General features: G+C 36.3%; 1 protein-coding gene and 1 non-coding gene across 2 annotated transcripts; both read left to right on the top strand.

Annotated features, from left to right (window-relative positions):
• Positions 1 to 1,951: 1,951 nt before the first annotated feature.
• On the top strand, positions 1,952 to 3,004 carry LOC118523765 (olfactory receptor 4C16-like). Its single transcript, XM_036073551.1, has one exon. It carries the CDS (start codon positions 1,952 to 1,954, stop codon positions 3,002 to 3,004), a length of 1,053 nt encoding a protein of 350 aa, XP_035929444.1.
• Positions 3,005 to 5,202: 2,198 nt separating this feature from the next.
• LOC118523773 (small nucleolar RNA SNORA18) lies at positions 5,203 to 5,332 on the top strand. Its single transcript, XR_004911255.1, has one exon. It is a non-coding gene; the product is annotated as a small nucleolar RNA SNORA18 (small nucleolar RNA).
• The last annotated feature ends 17,689 nt before the right edge of the window (positions 5,333 to 23,021 follow it).

The raw sequence follows: 23,021 nt of genomic DNA, 5'->3' as shown, positions 1-23,021 counted from the left end.
TTTTTATGGGTGTCAGAGTCCCCAAATCTTGCATGTCTCTGTGATGCTCTTCAGAATACAACATATTCTACTCCATCTTTACTACATTGCTTAAAATTGATCTCAACTTACTTCCTGGATTTTTAAATCATGGGAATATTTGTCTGTCTGCCATACATAGTGGATAGAAGGCCACATTAGTTTAATGATATGAAAGTGTTCTGTAATCAGAATATTACTAAAACCATCAGATAAATATTATATTTAAGAGGTAATTGAGAAGTTTTAATTAAAAAATACTAAGTACCTACATGGAACAAGGCATTGAGGTTGAAACTATGGAGAATAAAATCCTGAGAACAAATAGTTTTCAAAGATTCTTATTCCAAGAAAGAAGCTAAAGAAAGCACACACATAATTGAATTTAAGCATGGTATGTAATGTTATAAGAAAATCTATAAAGGATGTCAATGGAGAAAAGGAGTGAGAATTTCTTTTATCACAGAGTAATTACTGAAGGCCTCCAGAGAAGAGTTCTTGGAATTTGGGTCTTGAAGTTTTGAGACAATTGAAGTAGGTAGAAATGAAATGACATTCCAGGAAGGAAGGAGATTATTGATTAAACTGTTGATTAAATATTTGGTAAGTCTTCCAAATTATTTTTAAATACACCACACTTCAGTTTATACTTTTATACTTTTACTCGTATGTAGTGTCCCTTTCAACACCATCTTGACAAGAAAGATCTAGAGAAAAGATTTTGTTCTTTGAAGTGAAGTCAGTGGCAATCTTTTTTTCCAAATTTGAAAAAAGGAAATCTTCATTTGGAAGGTGTAAAATTTCAAAGTTGAATGATCATTGACTTTGCCAGGATAGAAAAAAATTGAATGAAGTCAGTTCTGACTATTTACTATTCCTCTTGTCTAAAAGTATATCTACCTCACTCTCCTGAATCTTTGTTCTGTTACAAGGATATGGGATTTTCACTACCTAGATAATACAAACTCTGGTGGAGATTACAGTCGTGATTTGGTCCTGCATGAACTGCCTGGTGACATCTCCCTACATGACCTCAGATCCAAAGTGCTTAAGCTAAAATTTGGATTATTGAAAACATGAGCTATTGAGTAATAATAACCTCTTTCATTTATATGTAATCTCAGGGATTTTGGGTCCTCTAAGGAGTGCTTTCCAGAAATGGGAGGGAGAAAATTAGAAATGCAGATATTTGAGATAATCAACTATCAAAGACATTCATTCACTTATCTGCATTAGAGTATGTCAAATACTAAGTATCATAAGGGTGTTTCAAGGTAATAGCATTTTATTTAGAAGCTATAAGTATTTCCTGTTCCTCTTTTCAAGCTGTAATATCTGGGAACAAATGTTTAGTGAAAGATGGTGTATTATATAATTATGAAAAATATACATTTTCTATAACTATGTATAACAAATATAGGGTGATAAATATATGCATAAAGAAGACATTCTTTATGGGGTGAAAGTGGGGTGTGATTTTATATTTATATCATGAACCTCAAAAGGCAGCCAAAATATCCAAAATGCCAAGTGATACACCATCGAAACATGGGCCCAAGGATTTATTAAATATGCAAAAATAATAACATTAATAATAAAATGGAGTCATATCTTTCACCTTTATATTCATTGAATTGACGAAATTAATCAGAATCATTTAAATGCTACAAGATTGTACCTGAAGTGTACTCTAGGAAGATATAACCTTCACAAATTTGTTGAGATTCATAATGACCTTATGACGTGGCCATTATAAATGGAGGAACAAACTATTGAGGTGACTTGTAAGAGCCCACCCCTAAAACATTCATGATGAGGAATATTTATTTTTCTTAAAATATTCCATAAAATCACACATCACACCTTGAATTAATTCCTTTCTTTTTTGCAGATCAACAGCTTCATACTCAGCCTTCTCCTCGTTCATGAAATCATGCAGCTGAATAATAATGTGACTGAGTTCATTCTGCTTGGGTTGACCCAGGATCCTCTTAGAAAGAAAATTGTGTTTGTCATTTTCTTGCTTTTCTATCTGGGGATGTTGCTGTGTAACTTTTTGATTCTTACTACTATCAAGACCAGCCAGACACTAGGGAGTCCAATGTATTTCTTCCTTTTCCACCTATCCTTATCTGACACCTGCTTTTGTACTTCCATAGCCCCTAGAATGATTGTGGATGCCCTTTTGAAGAAAACCACTATCTCTTTCAGTGAGTGCATGATACAAGTCTTTTCATTCCATTTCTTTGGCTGCCTGGAGATTTTCATCCTAATCCTCATGGCTGCTGACCGCTACGTGGCCATCTGTAAGCCCCTGCACTACACAACCATCATGAGTCGATGGGTCTGTGAGGTGCTGGTAGCTATAGCCTGGGTGGGGTCCTGTGTGCATTCTTTAGCTCAGATTTTTCTTGCCTTGAGTTTACCTTTCTGTGGTCCCAATGTGATTGATCACTATTTTTGTGACTTGCAGCCCTTGTTGAAACTTGCCTGCGCAGACACCTATGTGATCAATCTACTGTTGGTGTCCAATAGTGGGGCCATTTGTACAGTGAGTTTTGTCATGCTGATGTGCTCCTATGTTATCATCTTGTATTCTCTGAGAAACCACAGTGCTGAAGGGAGGAGAAAAGCCCTCTCCACCTGCATCTCTCACATCATTGTGGTCATCTTGTTCTTTGGTCCTTGCATATTTATATACACACGCCCTGCAACCACCTTCCCCATGGATAAGATGATAGCTGTGTTTTATACACTTGGAACACCTTTGATCAATCCTCTGATTTACACATTGAGGAATGCAGAAGTGAAAAATGCCATGAGGAAGTTATGGAGAAAGAAGTTGATTTCAGATGACAAAGATGAATGGGAGTTTCAAATTTTTCTTCATAGTTTGGATTTGTCTAAAAGTCTATTAAGAATGTTATCTTTTTATTGTGGTGTTAACATAATCAGGGGGCATGGGAATTCATTCCTTCAAGAATAAGCATGTACACTGGTTAGTGTTGAGTCAGTTTCATGTACAAGAAGAGACAGCACCAGGTACAAACTGCCATGTCAAGACACATGCGTGGGATGTTCACTGCTGTGTCTCTACCTCTCTTGCCTGCTTAGCATCATGGTGGTTTTGATCTAGTGTTTTCCCTGCTCTTCTTCATGTTGACTTCTGGTGTTCTCTGTTTACAGTTATACTTTTATGTGCTTATATCCACAGCCTGGCAGACTATTCCTCCTTCATATGACTTCCTTTGTATTAGACACTTCAGTCACATCATGTCTGATCATGTACTTTCAACTTGGTAGTTCTTCTTGGTTGACTGAGCAGAAAACACCAGATCCAAATAATTATAAAATCTTCATGTTTTCAGGGACAATCTATATGTTAGGTAATCTCCCTTCTATTTCTTGGGGTCATACTTCAAATTCTCATATTTATTTAGATCCTCCTAGAACAGTGGCAGAACATAGTGTGAATATTCACCTTTCTGAAGGAATCTTTTTACCTTGGGAAGGTTCTGATAGTGGGGGTGGTACTCATATTATTCTTTTTGTAAAAACTACTTTTTGCTTCTACAATGATCACTTCTAATTGAGGGGAAGCATTAGGTTTTTCATTGGTCATACAATTTATAATAATTTGTTTATACTATTGGGTTATTATGATTGTAGCATAGATGGCCCAAATTAAGTAGATATATTCATGTGGGCTAGAAGTAAAGTATACAAGCAACAAAAGGTTGAAATAGGGAATTTGAATGTAATAACTGATAAAGAATGTTAAAACTCAGAGGAGTCTTTTTAGGCTTTGAAACAGAAATAGTTACATCACAGATATGAATTATCTTAGTGAGTTTTAATATAATCTAGAAAAGAGGGTAACTTGAGAGAGACCAAGATATTTGGATAAAAACTGTATTTATGCAATAGAGAGGGATATCACCTTTTGTCACCATCCATCAACATTGCAGTATTGTGTTACATGATCACTAAGAATCTTTCAATTTCAACCTACTTTCTTATTTGTATTTTTCTCCATAGAGAATATTTAACATGGGTATTTTTGGTTTTTTTGAACATATTTTTACTTATAAATTACTAAATTATATTAAAATTACTAAGTTTGTGTGAAGTTTACTGTAATAGGAACATTAAAACCTCTTAGCTTGAGGGGCATATGGCTGGCTCAGTCAGGAGAACATGGGGCTCTTGATCTCAGGGTCATGAGTTTAAGCCCCATGTTGGCTATGGAGCCTACTTAAAATAAAAAATTGACAAAAAGAAAAAAGGACTTAGTTTGAAAAAAAAATCATCTATTTCTCCATGTGGGAATGGAATCCTGTGAATTCCACAATGAACACTAGTGACATATATACATCACTTTTTTTTTCAGATTCAGAATTTATCCATCTCAAGCAGTTTATCATTGATCATAGCTGATTTTCCTCTTGCAAGTGTCACACTTTAGTAGATCTTAGTTGGCAGAGTTTTATTTGAAGTCCTCTTCTATTTCATGACAAGGCATATACGAAAAGGGGAATATGTTGGATCTAATTTTGGTATCTCCTCGGAGACACTCTATTCAAAATGCCTTCTGGACACACTTCTGAGATGGAGTTCCCTGGGCTGCTGTTACTGTGTCTCTTGACAACAGAGGTTATGATCTAATTCCAGTTCAGAATTTTGTGATAAAAATAGTAGAACTGAAAAGGTGATGGAATGTGCAACCTCACCAGGATTTTTTTTTTTTGACATCAGTGTTTTGATAGGGAAAGAGTAGTACTCTGACATCTAATGTAGACACATTTGTGTGGGTAAGAGGGAGAACTATGAACTCAGAGATGATCTTGCATCTCTTGGTTGTCATAAGTAGCTCTGTCTTCCTTGAAAGAGGGCAACAACAGTCTTCTGTTGCCTAGACACCTTGTGATTACTTCATTTGAACAAGTTGTCAGACAATGATATTTGGTTTCTTCCTGAGATTCCTCCCACACCCTTCGTTGCTTCCAAACATCTAACCAGGTGCAAGTCACAGGGAAGGCCAAGCAGGAAAGTCCAGTATTGCTCTAGGAGGACATGTCATACATGAGAGAACTGTAGGATTCCATGACCACTATGTACAAGTGTGACCTAGGGGAACACTTAATGATGGGGGGTGTTTTCAGTGTGGTAAAAGAGAAGTTTGGAGTTGAGGTCTATCCTGATTGGCTTTTTCTGCAGACCCACATCATTGGAGATGCCTCATTGAATAACTATGTTGTCTGCTTTTTCTCACGGAACTCTTTGTTAGATCTGTGGAAAGAACTATAAGAGAGAGCTGCCAAAGTATGAAAGACCTGATAGTCCATTTTTTAAAAAAATCTTAGGTATTGGTATATCCTCAAAGTCTGTATTATTCTTGGGTGTGCTAGTTTTGGAGTAAATATGATTTAAACTCAATTCATATTCAGAGGACCCTAAAGTAAATTGTTTGAAAAAATTAGATCCCAAAGTTTATAGGTAGAAAAGTATCCCATCAGTAAGTCATCAGTGTGTCCATAATCACATAAAATTTTCAGAGAAAATAAGCCCAACTGAAAGAATTGAAGCTTGACATGACAACTGAGGATTGAGCATGGGGTGTGTGTGTGTGTGTATATATATGTACATATATATATGTGTATGTATTTATGTATTATTTTTTATTTTTATGCTTCTTAGCATTCTTAGAAACATCTTTAATACAAGTGATCATAAACACTTCTCCATAGGCATTGTAGAATGTTATAACTTCCATTTACTGATACTACACTGTTCTCAATGCATCTTGCAAGTTCTTATATTTTTAATGGCAATCATACTACAATATATTAATGTATCAAATCAACATGTTGTATACCATAAACTTACACAAGATATTTTAATTAAAAAAAAAAGATGTTCTTATTAAAAGGGCTATCCTGAAGATAAATTTTGATTCAAACTTTGGAGGAACTAACGGGACATTGGTGAGTAGTGAAAAACAATAACATGTGAGAGTCCCTAAGTAAAATTTTGCTGACTTTAAATAATTTGGCTACTATTGCATGTAATAATTAAAAAAAACTTTACAGTTAAAAAATGCATATGTCTGAATATAGAATCTTTTGACATGAAACATGTAGCTAGGACTTGAAATTTGATGTTAGGAGTTGATTTGTTGAAATCCCTTTAGGCATGTAATTCTACATTTAACATGTGCTATATTATCATATTTCCAGTTCCCAGGGCTAGGGCAGGAAATTCTGAGGGGCATTTTGGAATTATGTCCACCACAGTGTAAAAGGAGTTTTGGAAAATCATAGCTTTAACCCAAGAACTGGAGAGTGCATAATTCAATATTTCTAAAATGAACGTATTTCTATCTCTATTAAATATGCCACTTTTGCATCTTCTTCCAAATGTTATTTATCCATGTGGAGAATATGACATTCCCTTAGGCGTGGTTCGAGTCTTGGAAGAAATATAAGTAACATTTTATATTAACATAATCCTTGAATACAACTAAATATATGATCTTCATCAAGTATTTTATACAATCAGTTCAGCTATAACAAATTGTCCACATGCACAAACATGTCAATGCCATGGATGAGGGCCTGGAGTGGGGAACTTATATTTCAGTGTCACAGAGTTTTGTGCAGTGAGCTGTTGTCTTATTTTGTCCTTCAGTATCAATGACTTTGGTCTAAAGATTGTGATCTGAATGCTTTGTCCTGGAGATATTTCCAAGTTTCTTTGTAAATTGTGTCAGAAATTTTCCAATAATAATAGTAAATAATAGTAGTAATACTAATTATAATAATAGTGACTACATATTACTGATGTGTGATAAAATAATTATACTTATAGGGGAAGAATCTAAATATCAGTGAGATAAGTGTCTTATCCAAGGTCACATAGCCTGTGAAAGGTACGCCTGGGATTCAAACTCAGACCCTCTGGTTTCAGCGTTTGAGGTGGTAAACATGAAATCATCCTGGACATCCGGCAAATGCATCTCACATAAAATTGTCTCTTCTTCTAAATACTTAAGATGCATATATAATTAGGTTTTGACGCTCTTCCTATGGTGCATCCTTCAGCCATCTTCCTGTTTCCATTCACATGCTCAAATGCATGCACTCACACAAAAATAATCAGTCCTCCTTGCAGTGTTTCTGACATCAAAAGCACAAAAATTAAATTGTTTAGACAGGGAACGGAATTGTATTTCAATAAAAAAATGAAAAATAAATCTTTTAAATTTTATGGTACTTTGCCATCATCAAATAATCAAAACTACAGAAATTATCTTAGTAATTTATTTTGTTGGTGCAATTGAGATTCTACTATGAGTGGACTGTGTAAGTTGGAAAATAACATTATTTATCCTAAGTACACAATTCAAAATTTAAGTGTAATTTTGAAATATGCAGTACATTATTTTATTATTTTAATAAAAATTCAGATACACTTATTAAGTACTTCCTCTGTGTAAAATGTGGTAGTACTGGTCACAGTCATTGTAGGGTCAGTAAAGCATCTTAGCCAAGGTCAAATCCTACTATACTAGTTACTAGTTGCCTAGTCTTGTCAATTTATCTCTTTGTGCCTCTGTGGAAATATTAATAATATCATCTCATAAGATCATTATGTGCATTAAATTTAAAAAATTCCTTTAACATCCTTAGCACAATTACTAGCACACTGTAATGACTTTTCAATTACTGCTATTACACTTGCTATCCTCAAAATTTAAGTTATTAAATACAGTCTAAGGAAGAATAGACCCTATTTTCATTGAGTTAATAGTCTATTGAGAAAATGAGAGAAGAACACCAATATTTAAAGAATACGCACAAAACCCCCCAAAACAAAATGAGAAAACCCTCAACTATTTATGAAAAGAGGGTCAAATGATCTGGTGAAATTAGGTATTGGGAGTGTAAAGGGATGACTTGGGTTGTGCAATTAGGTTTCAGAAAGGTGATATAATGAGGATAAGCTTTGTTGGAATGGGGACATTTAAATGACACCTTAATTATTTTAAGAAAAAGCTGAATACCTCAATGTTAGTAAATAATTAGCCTTGATAATGGAAGCAGTGGAAGACCCTTAATAAATATAATGGATGCATTAGTGTTTATTCTTTGTGTAGAAAGGAATAAGGCCACTTTAAAAACTTTTTGATCAGTGACCGTAGAAACTACATTCGATATTTAACATCATATATTTGAGGCAATCTAAAAAAAAATCTATTTTAAAAAGCACATTTGAAAAACCAAAGCAATAGCAAATTAAAATCACCAGTTTATTTTTACTAGCCTTGTCCAAGAATTCCCATAAGGATTGCCATTGACAGGTACAGTTCTCACGTGCATCCAGAGCCTTTAAATACTCTTCCTGACCTGTTCCCCTGCAGCTTCTCCAAGAGTCCCCAACCCTGTGTATTTAGGGAAGTAGATATTGAAGCTCATTATTGCACCAAAGGGAAAAAAAGGCAAGACAGAAAGGCCCAGATGCAGTTGAGATTTTCCTTCCAGTTTTATGCTTCTCATTCCTGTTCTGAGTATTCATAGTTTTTAAGATATATTTATTTTATTTTTTTATTTTTGTAGTTTCAAGTTTTTATTTATATTCCAGTTAGTTAACATATAGTGTAATATTAGTTTCAGGAGTAGAATTCACTACAGTTAAATATAATTTGAAACCTACCTACAAAGTATGAGACTTTTTCATTACTTTTTTTGTCCTAAGAGATCTATTCACCTTCTGATTTTGAAGATTTTTTTTCATTTGTTGTCTTGAGTTCAAGAAGACAAAGATATCCCTTTCAATATTAATTGGAATTGGTTGATACTAAATATGTGAGTTCTTATATTTTTTTCCTTTTCCTTCTTTTCTTTATTCTTACATTTTCTATTTTTGCATGTCTGAGTTATGTCATCTCTTTGAACAGCTATAGAATCATCTATCTTTATTCACTTGTTTTCTAAGGTAATATTTTTGCATGAATAATATTCTAGAAATATATCTTCTTGATAATGATTTCTTTTATAACCTTTTAGGCTTCTAATTCATGTAACAATTTGGCATTTTAATAGTTTGAAAACAACTTTTAAAGGTCTATTGTAATAAAAAAATAAAAAAAAAATGGGAATGCTATTTTGAAATCCTGGTTTCAAACTTGGGACTGCTTAGCTGCCAGGTCAGGAGGCTAAGAGAAATTATGGAACGTTGTGTATTCTCCTTTGGATAGAAAATCAATGATTAAAAACAGTAAAAGTTTAGAAAAAATCAAATAATTGAATAAGATAAGAAGTAAGTAATAAAGAGAATAAAGATAGTAAAAAATTGATGGAAATTAATTGATAATTTTGATAAACTGGTAAATGAATTAGTAAATCATTTGATTAAAAAAATTAGTTCTTTGCAGCTGGAAGGATCCATGAAAACTACAATTCCTTATTTTCTTAAGAGGAAATAGATATCCAAAGAATCTGAGGAACTAAATCCCATAATCAGGGAGTGGCAGATCAGGACAAGAACCTCCATTTCTTGCCTCACTGTGCCATAGGTCTGTAATACTGAGCAGTAATCCATGGTATTTGAAATGAATAGGGATTATATGGAAGAAAATTTCAGTAACCACAGTTAGAGAATTTCAAATTATATAATCGATGACTATTTCTTTAACAAAAATAAATCTGATATATATTAAAATTTTAAAAAACCTGCAGAAAACTAGAAAATGACCTAAGTAAAATAGAGGGATAAAGAAATTATTTTCTTGAAGTGTTTGATTCATTATTCTAAATAATAAGAGAGAGACTATTTTTTGTAGGGTATTGAAGATCTTTATGAATAAATTTTTACTTTGATTTTAGTTCTTCCATCTGTGAAATGGGAGAGCCTATGACCTCCCCCAGGTCTTGGTCATTAGTTTGGGATTTTCAGTAATGGTTAGTTGTCAAAATACTTTTATAACTTCTGTAGAAATTTATATTCAGTGGCATGTTAAACTCATTAAAGAAAATTTATTCCCAATGTTCCCTTTGTCCTAGAACTGTGAAGCATTTATAGAATATTAGTCATTTTTAAATTAATAATAAAATTTCATAGTTAGTTAATTCTTATGATGTATTATATGCACTGTAGCTAAACATTTTATATGAGTATTTTAATTTGATTCCCACAAGAATCTTATGTGATAAGTACTATTATCACTGTTTTACAGATGAAAAAACAAGGCTCAGAAGGTTTATAACGTGCCTAAGATTATTTAGGTTTAGTGGACCATATATTGAAAGGCATTCAGCCAAATTCAAGCACTCTCTCCCACCATGATAACCTGTCTCTCTTGCAAATACAATTGCCAATTTCACTTCAGGAATTGAAGATTAGCCAGTCAGTCTTGTGTCCTAAGAAATATTTTCTGTGAGAACAAGGACACCAAGATGATCCTGAAAATCAGGGGTTATTTTTTCCCTCCTTTTTAATGCCTTTTTAGAAGTTGTGGTAAGGCAGAGTGAACACCAGTGTCCCAACTGCCCCTTTTAGGATGCTGTCTGGTGTAGATTTTCTTAGTGACCTTGTTGCAACAGAGTTGAAGATTGCAGGTAATCAGAAGTTTTAAATATGGCGGCATTTCTACTGAGTCCATATATATTGGAGGTTGTTAACCTTTTGTGTAGCATATCCTGATATTCAGCAATCTCTGCTGCAAATTTGTTGTTTCCTTCTGTTAAAATGAAAATAGAGTTGGTTCAGTAAAACAAGGAACCATGAAAAGGAGCAAATTATGAACTTGAGTCCTCAGTGATAACAGCTAGAGATATAACAAATCACCTTGAAATTTCTTTAAATCCTATCTGGATTATAAAAGTATAACTAGATGTGCTAGTGCTGATATAAAGACCAAATCCAGATAGAGGTTTAAAAGAGATACGGATATAGATGTGTTTCCTGTTTCCTTATTATCAAATATGTCCTCATGAAGGAGTGTGGGAGTTGGGTACATATGTACCTGTCTAGTTATATTTACATTTTTTATGACAATTGATGACATATGATGCTTGAGGAACAGCATCTATGTTTAAACTTGCTAAAGACATTGAGGAAACAATGTAGTAATTAATGATAAACAAGTTATTTAAGTTTACTGAATTCCAGTTCACTTTTTATTCTGCTTCATTTCATTTCTTATGTATTGTGTTCTTCTCAAACCATATTATAAAATGAGTTTTAAAATTAACTTTAATTTCAGAAGTAATAATGAAATATAATCTCTTTAATAAAGAAATTAAAACATTGAATAACACTACAATCTCCTTTGGCCATCACCTCCTTTATTTCTGAGAAGTAAATCTTTACTTCACACATTTTTCTATTAATTTATAAGCACAGAAGTTCTCACAGAAACTACATGGTATTCTGTGGCTGTGATCTTTTTTTTTAACATGCATGTTATCATATGTGATTATTTTTGTCCACTAAGTTTTCCATACTAAAGTATGTCTTAGTGATTTGTATCATGGTAGATGTCTCCCAGGGATTGAACATTTAAATTTGCCTACTTTTCCATAATGAGAACGTACCACCCCTTATTTCCATTCTATTGTCAGGTTTTAGATCACTTCTATTTTCCAAATTTGAATGAGTATGTGAAGAATATCCTTTTGTATGCTTTCTGGGGTAGTTTTTCTGGGTCACTCATCAAAATTTTAATGGACAGCCTTTAAATTTTATTTTTATAAAGTTGATGAGTGGGAATATAGTATCTCATTCTTGTTGAATCTACATTTCCCTGATTCTAATGAGGTTGAATATTTTGATATACACTTTTTGACAGTTGTGATTTCCTTTCTGTGTATTGCCTTGTCAAATATTTCTTTTTTAGAATATTGGACTATTTATCCTTATGTGATTGATTCATAGGATTTATAAATATTTACTCCCATTTGCCACTTCTAAATATATTTGGTTTATATGAAATTATGTCATATAGAAGGTTTTAAAATAGATTTTATTTTTTTTAATGAATTTCCTTTTTGTGCTTTGCTTAAAAAATGTTTCTCCATAAGATCGAAACCCATTCTAATTATTTCTCAGATTTTTATTTTAACTTTTGTTACATACATTTGTATCCTTCTCCCATTTGGATTATGATTTTTTGTGCCTTTGAGGTATATTGTTTTCAGCAAGAGATTCAAAGTCTTAACATCAGTTACTAAAATTCACATCAATTTGAATTCACTGGAGTTCATATCAATTTGAAATTTCAACTTAAATATGGAAAAAATTCCAGGATATATGTGTTTATTTATTGACTGTCTTCAAATATAGCAATCTGGGGGCGCCTGGGTGGCTTAGTCGGTTAAGTGGCTGCCTTCGGCTCAGGTCATGATCCCACATCGAGCCCCACGTCGGGCTCCCTGCTCAGTGGAGAGCCTGCTTCTCCCTCTCCCTCTGCCTGCCTCTCTGCCTACTTGTGCTCTCTCTCTCTCTGTCAAATAAATAAAATCTTAAAAAAAAATAAAGCAATCTGTCTTTACCTACAACTTTGTTTTTCAAGATTTATTTTTGAGAGAGAGAGTGCACATGCGAGAGCAAGAGCAAGAGGGATTAGGGAGAGGGAGAGAGAATCTCAAGCTGCATCTGCTCTGAGCACAGAGCCCAACACTGGGCTCGATCTCACAACACTGAGATCCTGCCCTAGCCGAAACCAAGAGTCAGATGCTTAACCTACTGAGCCACCCAGGCACCCCTACCTACAACTTTTTAATTGCCATAGCTTTATAATATACTTCAATTCTGGAAGGTATGTCTATTCTCTTTGTTCTTCCTTTAAAAAAGTTAGCTTAACTACTCTGCATTTTAATTCTTTCAGAATTTTGGAATCAGCTTTTCATGAAAAAGTTTGTCAGAATTTTTGTTTTAATTATTAAATGCATTAATTTGGGAAGAATTGCATCTGTCTTATAGATCGATCTTCCCTAACCATAAACATGGTATAATCTTTTAACTTGTTACGATGTTTTCATATCGTTTTTTTTTTAGGATTTTATTTATTTATTTTTTCTATTTGTTATTTTTTATTGTTATGTTAATCACCATACATTACATCATTAGTTTTTGATGTAGTGTTCCATGATTCATTGTTTGTGCATAAAACCCAGTGCTCCATGCGGTACGTGCCCTCTTTAATACCCATCACCAGGCTAACCCATCCTCCCGCCCCCCTCCCTCCCCTCTAGAACCCTCAGTTTGTTTTGCAGAGTCCATCGTCTCTCATGGTTCGTCTCCCCCTCCGATTCCCCCCCTTCATTCTTCCCCTCCTGCTATCTTCTTCTTTTTTTTTTTCTTAACATATATTGCATTATTTGTTTCAGAGGTACAGATCTGTGATTCAACAGTCTTGCACAATTCACAGTGCTCACCATAGCACATACCCTCCCCAGTGTCTATCACCCAGCCACCCCATCCCTCCCACCCCCCACCACTCCAGCAACCCTCAGTTTGTTTCCTGAGATTAAGAATTCCTCAAAGCAGTGAGATCATATGATACATGTCTTTCTCTGATTGACTTATTTCGCTCAGCATAACACCCTCCAGTTCCATCCACGTCGTTGCAAATGGCAAGATCTCATTCCTTTTGATGGCTGCATAATATTCCATTGTATATATATATACCACTTCTTCTTTATCCATTCATCTGTTGATGGACATATTGACTCTTTCCACAGTTTGGCTATTGTGGACATTGCTGCTATAAACATCGGGGTGCACGTACCCCTTCGGATCCATACATTTGTATCTTTGGGGTAAATACCCAGTAGTGCAATTGCTGGATCTATGGTAGCTCAATTTTCAACTTTTTGAGGAACCTCCATACTGTTTTCCAGACTGGCTGCACCAGCTTGCATTCCCACCAACAGTGTAGGAGGGTTCCCCTTTCTCTGCATCCCGCCAACATCTGTCGTTTCCTGACTTGTTAATTTTAGCCATTCTGACTGGTGTGAGGTGGTATCTCATTGAGGTTTTGATTTGGATTTTCCTGATGCTGAGCGATGTTGAGCACTTTTTCATGTGTCTGTTGGCCATTTGGATGTCCTCTTTGTAAAAATGTCTGTTCATGTCTTCTGCCCATTTCTTGATTGGATTCTTTGTTCTTTGGGTGTTGAGTTTGATAAGTTCTTTATAGATTTTGGATACTAGTGCTTTATCTGATATGTCCTTTGCAAATATTTCCTCCCATTCTGTCGGTTGTCTTTTGGTTTTGTTGACTGTTTCTTTTGCCGTGCAAAAGCTTTTTATCTGATGAAGTCCCAATAGTTCATATTTGCCCTTGCTTCCCTTGCCTTTGGCGATGTTTCTAGGAAGAAGTTGCTGCGGCTGAGGTCGAAGAGGTTGCTGCCTGTGTTCTCCTTTTGGATGTTGATGGACTCCTGTCTCACATTGGGTCTTTCAACAATTTTGAGTCTATTTTTGTGTGTGGTGTAAGGAAATGGTCCAGTTTCATTCTTCTGCATGTGGCTGTCCAATTCTCCCAACACCATTTGTTGAAGAGACAGTCTTTTTTCCATTGGACATTCTTTCCTGCTTTGTCAAAGATGAATTGACCATAGAGTTGAGGGTCCATTTCTGGGCTCTCTACTCTGTTCCATTGACCTATGTGTCTGTTTTTGTGCCAGTACCATAATGTCTTGATGATGACAGCTTTGTAGTAGAGCTGGAAGTCCGGAATTGTGATGCCACCAGCTTTGCTTTTCTTTTTCAACATTCCTCTGGCTATTCGGGGTCTTTTCTGGTTCCATACAAATTTTAGGATGATTTGTTCCATTTCTTTGAAAAAAGTGGATGGTATTTTGATGGGGATTGCATTGAATGTGTAGATTGCTCTAGGTAGCATTGACATCTTCACAATATTTATTCTTCCAAATCATGAGCATGGAACATTTTTCCATTTCTTTGTGTCTTCCTCAATTTCTTTAATGAGTATTTTATAGTTTTCTGAGTACAGATTCTTTGCCTCTTTGGTTAGATTTATTCCTGGGTATCTTATGGTTTTGGGTGCAATTGTAAATGGGATCAACTCCTTAATTTCTCTTTCTTTTGTCTTGTTGTTGGTGTATAGGAATGCCACTGATTTCTGTGCATTGATTTTCTATCCTGCCATTTTACTGAATTCCTGTATGAGTTCTAGCAGTTTTGGGGTGGAATCTTTTGGGTTTTCCACATAAAGTATCATATCATCTGCAAAGAGTGAGAGTTTGACTTCTTCTTTGCCGATTTGGATGCCTTTTATTTCTTTTTGTTGTCTGATTGCTGTGGCTAGGACTTCTAATACTATGTTGAATAGCAGTGGTGATAGTGGACATCCCTGCTGCATTCCTGACCTTAGGGGGAAAGCTCTCAGTTTTTCCCCATTGAGAATGACATTCGCTGTAGGTTTTTCATAGATGGCTTTTATGATATTGAGGTATGTACCCTCTATGCCTATACTCTGAAGAGTTTTGATCAAGAAAGGTTGCTGTACTTTGTCAAATGCTTTTTCTGCATCTATTGAGAGGATCATATGATTCTTGTTCTTTCTTCTGTTAATGTATTGTATCACATTGATTGATTTGCGGATGTTGAACCAACCTTGTAGCCCAGGGATAAATCCCACTTGGTCGTGGTGAATAATCCTTTTAATGTACTGTTGGATCCTATTGGCTAGTATTTTGGTGAGAATTTTTGCATCCATGTTCATCAGGGATATTGGTCTGTAATTTTCCTTTTTGATGGGGTCTTTGTCTGGTTTTGGGATCAAGGTAATGGTGGCCTCATAAAATGAGTTTGGAAGTTTTCCTTCCATTTCTATTTTTTGGAACAGTTTCAGAAGAATAGGTATTAATTCTTCTTGAAATGTTTGGTAGAATTCCCCTGGGAAGCCATCTGGCCCTGGGCTTTTGTTTGTTGGGAGATTTTTGATGACTGCTTCAATTTCCTTAGTGGTTATAGGTCTGTTCAGGTTTTCTATTTCTTCCTGGTTCAGTTTTGGTAGTTGATACATCTCTAGGATTGCATCCATTTCTTCCAGGTTATCTAATTTGCTGGCGTAGAGTTGCTCATAATATGTTCTTATAATTGTTTGTATTTCTTTGGTGTTGGTTGTGATCTCTCCTCTTTCATTCATGATTTTGTTGATTTGGGTCATTTCTCTTTTCTTTTGGATAAGTCTGGCCAGGGGTTTATCAATCTTGTTAATTCTTTCAAAGAACCAGCTCCTTGTTTTGTTGATCTGTTCTACTGTTCTTTTGGTTTCTATTTCATTGATTTCTGCTCTGATCTTTATTATTTCTCTTCTCCTGCTGGGTTTAGGCTTTATTTGCTGTTCTCTCTCCAGCTCCTTTAGGTGTAGGGTTAGATTGTGTACGTGAGACCTTTCTTGTTTCTTGAGAAAGGCTTGTATTGCTATATACTTTCTTCTTAGGACCACCTTTGCTGCATCCCAAAGATTTTGAACAGTTGTGTTTTCATTATCATTGGTTTCCATGAATTGTTTTAGTTCTTCTTTAATCTCCTGGCTGACCCATTCATTCTTTAGTAGGATGCTCTTTAGCTCCATGTATTTGAGTTCTTTCTGACTTTTCTCTTGTGATTGAGTTCTAGTTTCAAAGCATTGTGGTCTGAAAGTATGCAGGGAATGATCCCAATCTTTTGGTACCAGTTGAGACCTGAATTGTGACCTGGGATATGATCTATTCTGGAGAATGTTCCATGGGCACTAGAGAAGAATGTGTATTCCATTGCTTTGGGATAGAATGTTCTGAATATGTCTGTGAAGTCCATTTGGTCCAGTGTGTCATTTAAAGTCTTTACTTCCTTGTTGATCTTTGATTTAGATGATCTGTCCATTTCAGTGAGGGGGGTGTTAAAGTCCCCCACTATTATTGTATTGTTGTCGATGTGTTTCTTTGCTTTTGTTATTAATTGGCTTATATAATTGGCTGCTCCCATGTGAAGGGCATAGATATTTACAATTTTTAGATCTTCTTGTTGTATAGACCCTTTAAGTAGGATATAGTGTCCTTCCTCATCTCTTATTACAGTCTTTGGTTTAAAATCTAATTTGTCTGATATAAGGATTGCCACCCCAGCTTTCTTTTGGTGTCCATTAGCATGGTAAGTGGTTTTCCACCCCTCACTTTCAATCTGGGGGTGTCTTTGGGTCTAAAATGAGTCTCTTGCAGACAGCATATCAATTGGTCTTGTTTTTTAATCCAATTTGATAGCCTGTGTCTTTTGATTGGGGCATTTAGCCCATTTACATTCAGGGTAACTATTGAAAATAGGAATTTAGTGCCATTGTATTGCCTGTAAGGTGACTGTTACTATATATTGTCTGTGTTCCTTTCTGGTCTAAGTTGCTTTTAGGCTCTCTCTTTACTTAGAGAACCCCTTTCAATATTTCTTGTAGGGCTGGTTTTGTGTTTGCAAATTCCTTTAGATTTTGTTTGTCCTGAAAGCTTTTTATCTCTCCTTCTATTTTCAATGACAGCCTAGCTGGATATTGTATTCTTGGCTGCATATTTTTTTCATTTAGTGCTCTGAATATATCATGCCAGTCCTTTCTGGCCTGCCAGGTCTCTGTGGATAGGTCTGTTGCCAATCTAATGTTTCTACCATTGAAGGTTACTGATCTCTTGTCCCGAGCTGCTTTCAGGATTTTCTCTTTGTCTCTGAGACTTGTAAGTTTTACTATTAGATGTTGCAGTGTTGACCTATTTTTATTGATTTTGAGAGGGTTTCTCTGTGCCTCCTGGATTTCGATGCCTGTTTCCTTCCCCAAATTAGGGAAGTTCTCTGCTATAATTTGCTCCAATATACTCTGCCCCTCTCTCTCTTTCTTCTTCTTCTGGGATCCCAATTATTCTAATGTTGTTTCGTCCTATGATATCGCTTATCTCTCGAATTCTGCCCTTGTGATCCAGTAGTTGTTTATCTCTCTTTTTCTCAGCTTCTTTATTTTCCATCATTTGGTCTTCTATATCACTGATTCTCTCTTCTACCTCATTTAACCTAGCAGTTAGCGCCCCCATTTTTGATTGCACCTCATTAATAGCCTTTTTGATTTCGACTTGCTTAGATTTTAGTTCTTTTATTTCTCCAGAAAGTGTTTCTCTAATAACTTCCCTGGTTTTTTCAAGCCCAGCTAGTATCTTTAAAGTGATGATTCTAAACTCTAGATCCGACATCGTACTAATGTCCGTATTGAGTAGGTCCCTGGCAGTCGGTACTACCTCTTGTTCTTTTTGTTGAGGTGATTTTTTCCGTCTTGTCATTTTGTCCACAGGAGAATAGATGAGTGAGAGAACAACATTCTAACAGGGTAAAAATGTCTCCAGAAAATATACTCTAAACAAATCAGAAAAGACCTGAAGCTGGGGGAAAAGAAAGGGAAAGAAAGAAAAAAGAAAAAGAAAAAAAAGAAAAAGAAAAAGATAAAAACAAACAAAAACAGAACAAAACAAAAAAAAAACAGAATATGATCAAATATGATCAGGCTGGTGCATAGATCAGTGGCATACACTAGATTTTGGGTGTATTTTGGTCTGTTAGAAGGACGTGCCTCCCAAAATTTTAAAGAAAGAAAAACTTATATATGTACAAAAATAAGGGGTGATATGATGAAGGGATGGAATGACTGTAAAGATGGAAATTATAAAAAATTTTATAAAAGGAATTGATAAGAAGTTGTTTGAAAAAAGAAAGAAGATGATTTAAAAAAAAAAGAAAAAAAAGGGAGAGAATGTGATCAGGCAGGAGACCAGAACAAAGCCATACACTAGAGATTTAGGGTATATTTTGATCTGTTAGAAGAAAGTGTATCTCAAAATTTTAAAGAAAGAACAACTTATATATATATGCCAAAAATAAGGGTAACTACTATGAAGGGATAGAATATGACTCTAAAAATGAAAAATAAAAATGTTTTTTAAAAAAGGGATTGATAAGATGTTGGTTGAAAAAGGGAAAGAGAAAAATTAAAAAAAAAAAACACAGTTAAAAAAAAATTATCTTTGAAAGACTAAAGAATCATGGTAAAAAAGCCATGGATTCTATGTGCAGTATTCTCCTAGCGCTGGAGTTCTGCCGTTCATTGATCGGTAAACTTGGTCTTGGCTGGCTGTTCTTGCTGATCTTCTGGGGGAGGGGTCTGTTGCCATGGTTCCCAAATGTCTTTGCCAGAGGTGGAATTGCCCCGCCCTTGCCCGGTCCGGGCTAAGTAATCTGCTTGGGTTTGCTCTTGGGAGCTTTTGTTCCCTGCAAGCTCTCCGCACAGCTTTGGAGGCCCAGAGTGAAAATGGTGGCCTCCCAATCTCCGCCCCGGAGGAGCCGAGAACTTGGGCCCCACTCCTCAGTGCGCCCCCAGAGAAAAGCAGTCAATCATTCCCATCTCCCCGGTCTCCGGCCGCACTCCGTGCTCACCTGGCCTGTGACCGAGCTTTTCTATCTCTGGCACCCGACCCCGTGTGGAGTGTCCAAACCTGGCCGATCCCTGTGGTGCGCTCCCATGCTGCTCCTCCCGAGAGAGGAAGGGGAGTCTCCCCAGATCTGCCACTTGTTGGGTCCCTGCTGGAGGAGCAGTGGCCCGACTGTGCCGCGGATCATGGTTTATGGCAACCCCGAGCTGAGAGCCCGCGCCTCGGCTCCGTCTCTGCAGCCGGCTTCCCCGCTCCGATCCCTGGGAGCTCTGCCGCACTCAGGCACCCCCCGTCTTTCTGTGACCCTGATGGTCCTGAGACCACACTGTCCCATGAGGGTTCCACCCACCGCTTAGCCACTAGAGCGATGTCTCTCAGTGGAGCAGACTTCTAAAAGTTCCGATTTTGTGCTCTGTGGCTCTATCACTTGCCGGAAGCGGCAGATGGAGCCCCCCTCCCCCACCGTCTATCCTCCTGAATATCGCCTCAGATTCACTTCTCTGCATGTCCTACCTTCCAGAAAGTGGTCGCTTTTCTGTTCAGAGAGTTGTTGCTATTCTTTTCTTTGATCTCCTGTTTAGTTTGTAGGTGTTCAGAATGGTTCGATCCCTATCCAGCTGAATTCCTGAGACCAGATGAAATCCAGGTCTCCTACTCCTCCGCCATCTTGCTCTGTCCCCTCCTAATACAATTCTATATTCAATGAGGGAATTCCATTTTTAAGGACAGAAGAGATAACTCACAGATAAAATAATCTTGAACCATTTATTTTAAACAAGTCACACCGTTGCCCAGAATCATTGCAACTGATTGTGCTTATGTGACAGTGTTATTTTCAGAGATTTTTGCAAGAAATTAGGCCACAGGTGGTTAATTTGAGGTTCATGGATAGAATTCAACCCAAAAGTCCAAAAACTACCTAAAATCTTATTAAAAATCTTGTTGTATGCCCAATGTGCATTTTTCTAAAATAATCTCATAGGAACTCACATTATAAAAGTAAAAGTAAAAGTAAAAAGCATTGTTAAGTTGCTGTTATAACCCCTCAAAATAGACTGTCATATTTTATCAGTGTGTAGAGTTTATGTTTTGTCCAACTGGGCACTGAGTTTAGCAGTTTTGTAATACATTTTTTTGCTAAAATGAAGTAAGAGAAATAGTTTAATATTTTGCACCAAAGCAATATGTCCTTTTTAATTAAAATATTTCAGGACTGGGACCCACGAGCCTGTAATGAGCCTGTTAAGGAGAGAACGTGGTTCAATTCAAAGAAATAGAAGGTGGTAAAACAGATCTAGTGAAAAAGAATCTCTGGATGCAATTTACCCTTCAAAGGATGCTGTCATACTGGGAAGTGCCAGAAAACTCCTGGATTAGGCCTGGTAAATGAGGTCAATTACAGGAAGCCACAAATATATTACAATCCCTTAGCATAATCTCCTCTAGTTCCATCCATGTTGATGCAAAAGTTGGGTATTTATCCTTTCTGATGGCTGAGTAATATTTCATTGTATATATGGACCATATCTTCTTTATCCATTCATCTGCTGAAGAGCATCTCAGCTCTTTCCACAGATTGGCTATTGTGGACATTGTTGCTATGAACATTGAGTTGCATGTGCCCTTTCTTTTCACTACATCTGTATCTCTGGAGTAAATGCCCAGTAGTGCAATTGCTGGGTCATAGGGTAGCTCTATTTTTAACTTTTTGAGGTACCTCCACACTGTTTTCCAAAGTGGCTATACCAACTTGCATTCCCACCAACAGTGTAAGAGGGTTCCCCTTTCTCCACAACCTCCCCAACATTTGTTGTTTCTTGCCTTGTCAATTTTTGCCATTCTAACTGGTGTAAGGTGGTATCTCAATGTGGTTTTGATTTGAATTTCCCTGATGGCTAATAATGATGAAGATTTTTTCATGTGTCTGTTAGCCATTTGTATGTCTTCTTTGGAGAAGTGTCTGTTCATGTCTTCTGCCCATTTTTTGACTTGATTATTTGTTTTTTGGGTGTTGAGTTTGAGAAGTTCTTTATAGATCTTGGATACCAGCCCTTTATCTGTAGTGTCATTTGCAAATATCTTCTCCCATTCTATCGGTTACCTTTTTATTTTGTTGACTGTTTCCTTTGCTGTGCAGAAGTTTTTTATCTTGATGAAGTCACAAAGTACATTTCGCTTTTGTTTCCCTTGCCTTTGGAGAACTGTCTTGAAAGAAATTTGCTGTGGCCGATGTCAAAGAGGTTACTGCCTATGTTCTCCTCTAAGATTTTGATGGATTACTGTCTCACATTGAGGTCTTTCATCCATTTAGAGTTTATCTGTGTGTATGGTGTAAGAGAATGGTTGAGTGTCATTCTTATGTATATAGGGTCCAATTTTCCCAGCACCATTTATTGAAAAAGACTGTCTTTTCTCCATTGGATATTCTTTCCTGATTTGTCGAAGATTAGTTGACCATCGAGTTGAGGGTCCATATCTGGTCTCTCTATTCTGTTCCATTGATCTATGTGTCTGTTTTTGTGCCAGTACCATACTGTCTTTGTGATCACAGCTTTGTAATATAGCTTGAAATCAGGCAACGTGATGCCCCCAGCTTTGTTTTCCTTTTCCAACATTTCCTTGGTGATTTGGGGTCTTTTCTGGTTCCATACAAATTTTAGATTTGTTTGTTTCAGCACCTCGAAAAACGCCATTGGTCAATTATCATATGGTTTCACTTATTTGTGGAACATAAGGAATAGCATGGAAGACATTAGGAGAAGGAAAGGAAAAATGAAGGGGGGGGAATCAGAGGGGGAGATGAACCATTAGAGACTAAGGACTCTGGGAAAAAAACAGGGTTTTAGAGGGGAGGGGGGTGGGGGGATGGGTTAGTGTGGTGATGGGTATTAAGGAGCTCACGTATAGCAAGAGGCACAATGAAACAATGAATCATGGAACACTACATCAAAAACTAATGATGTAATGTATGGTGATTAACATAGCATAAAATAAAATAAAATAATAAAATAAAATAAAATAAGGGAGGGATGGAGTGGCTGGGTGATAGACATTGTGGAGGGTATGTGCTATGGTGAGCGCTGTGAATAGTGTAAGACTGATGAATCACAGACCTGTACCTCTGAAACAAATAATACATTATATGTTAAAAAAAAAAAGAAGATAGTAGGAAGGGAAAAATGATTGGGGGGAATTGGAGGGGGAGACGAACCATGAAAGACTATGGACTCTAAATGAATGACTTTTAAAGATTTTATTTATTTATTTATTTGAGAGAGAGAGAATGAGAGAGAGAGAGAGATCATGAGGGGGGGGAGGGTCAGATGGAGGAGCAGACTCCCTGATGAGCAGGGAGTACAATGTGGGAGTTGAACCCGCTACTCCAGGATCATGACCTGAGCTGAAGGCAGTCACTTAACCAACTGAGCCACCCAGGGGCCCCTCAATAAATGACTTTCAAAATCAATCAATAATTTTAAAAGTTGAGTGTTTCCAGTTAACTTTCTCCTTTATATGATCAAATCCACAGAAGGA

This window comes from Halichoerus grypus, chromosome 11 (genome assembly GCF_964656455.1).
Source record: "Halichoerus grypus chromosome 11, mHalGry1.hap1.1, whole genome shotgun sequence".
Taxonomy (NCBI): domain Eukaryota; kingdom Metazoa; phylum Chordata; class Mammalia; order Carnivora; family Phocidae; genus Halichoerus; species Halichoerus grypus.
Note: the sequence above shows the minus strand (reverse complement) of the source record. Positions and strands in the feature narration are given on the sequence as shown.

Coding starts and splice junctions, on each gene's coding strand:
- LOC118523765 (XM_036073551.1), top strand. CDS start 1,952: ATGCAGCTGAATAATAATGTGACTGAGTTCATTCTGCTTGGGTTGACC.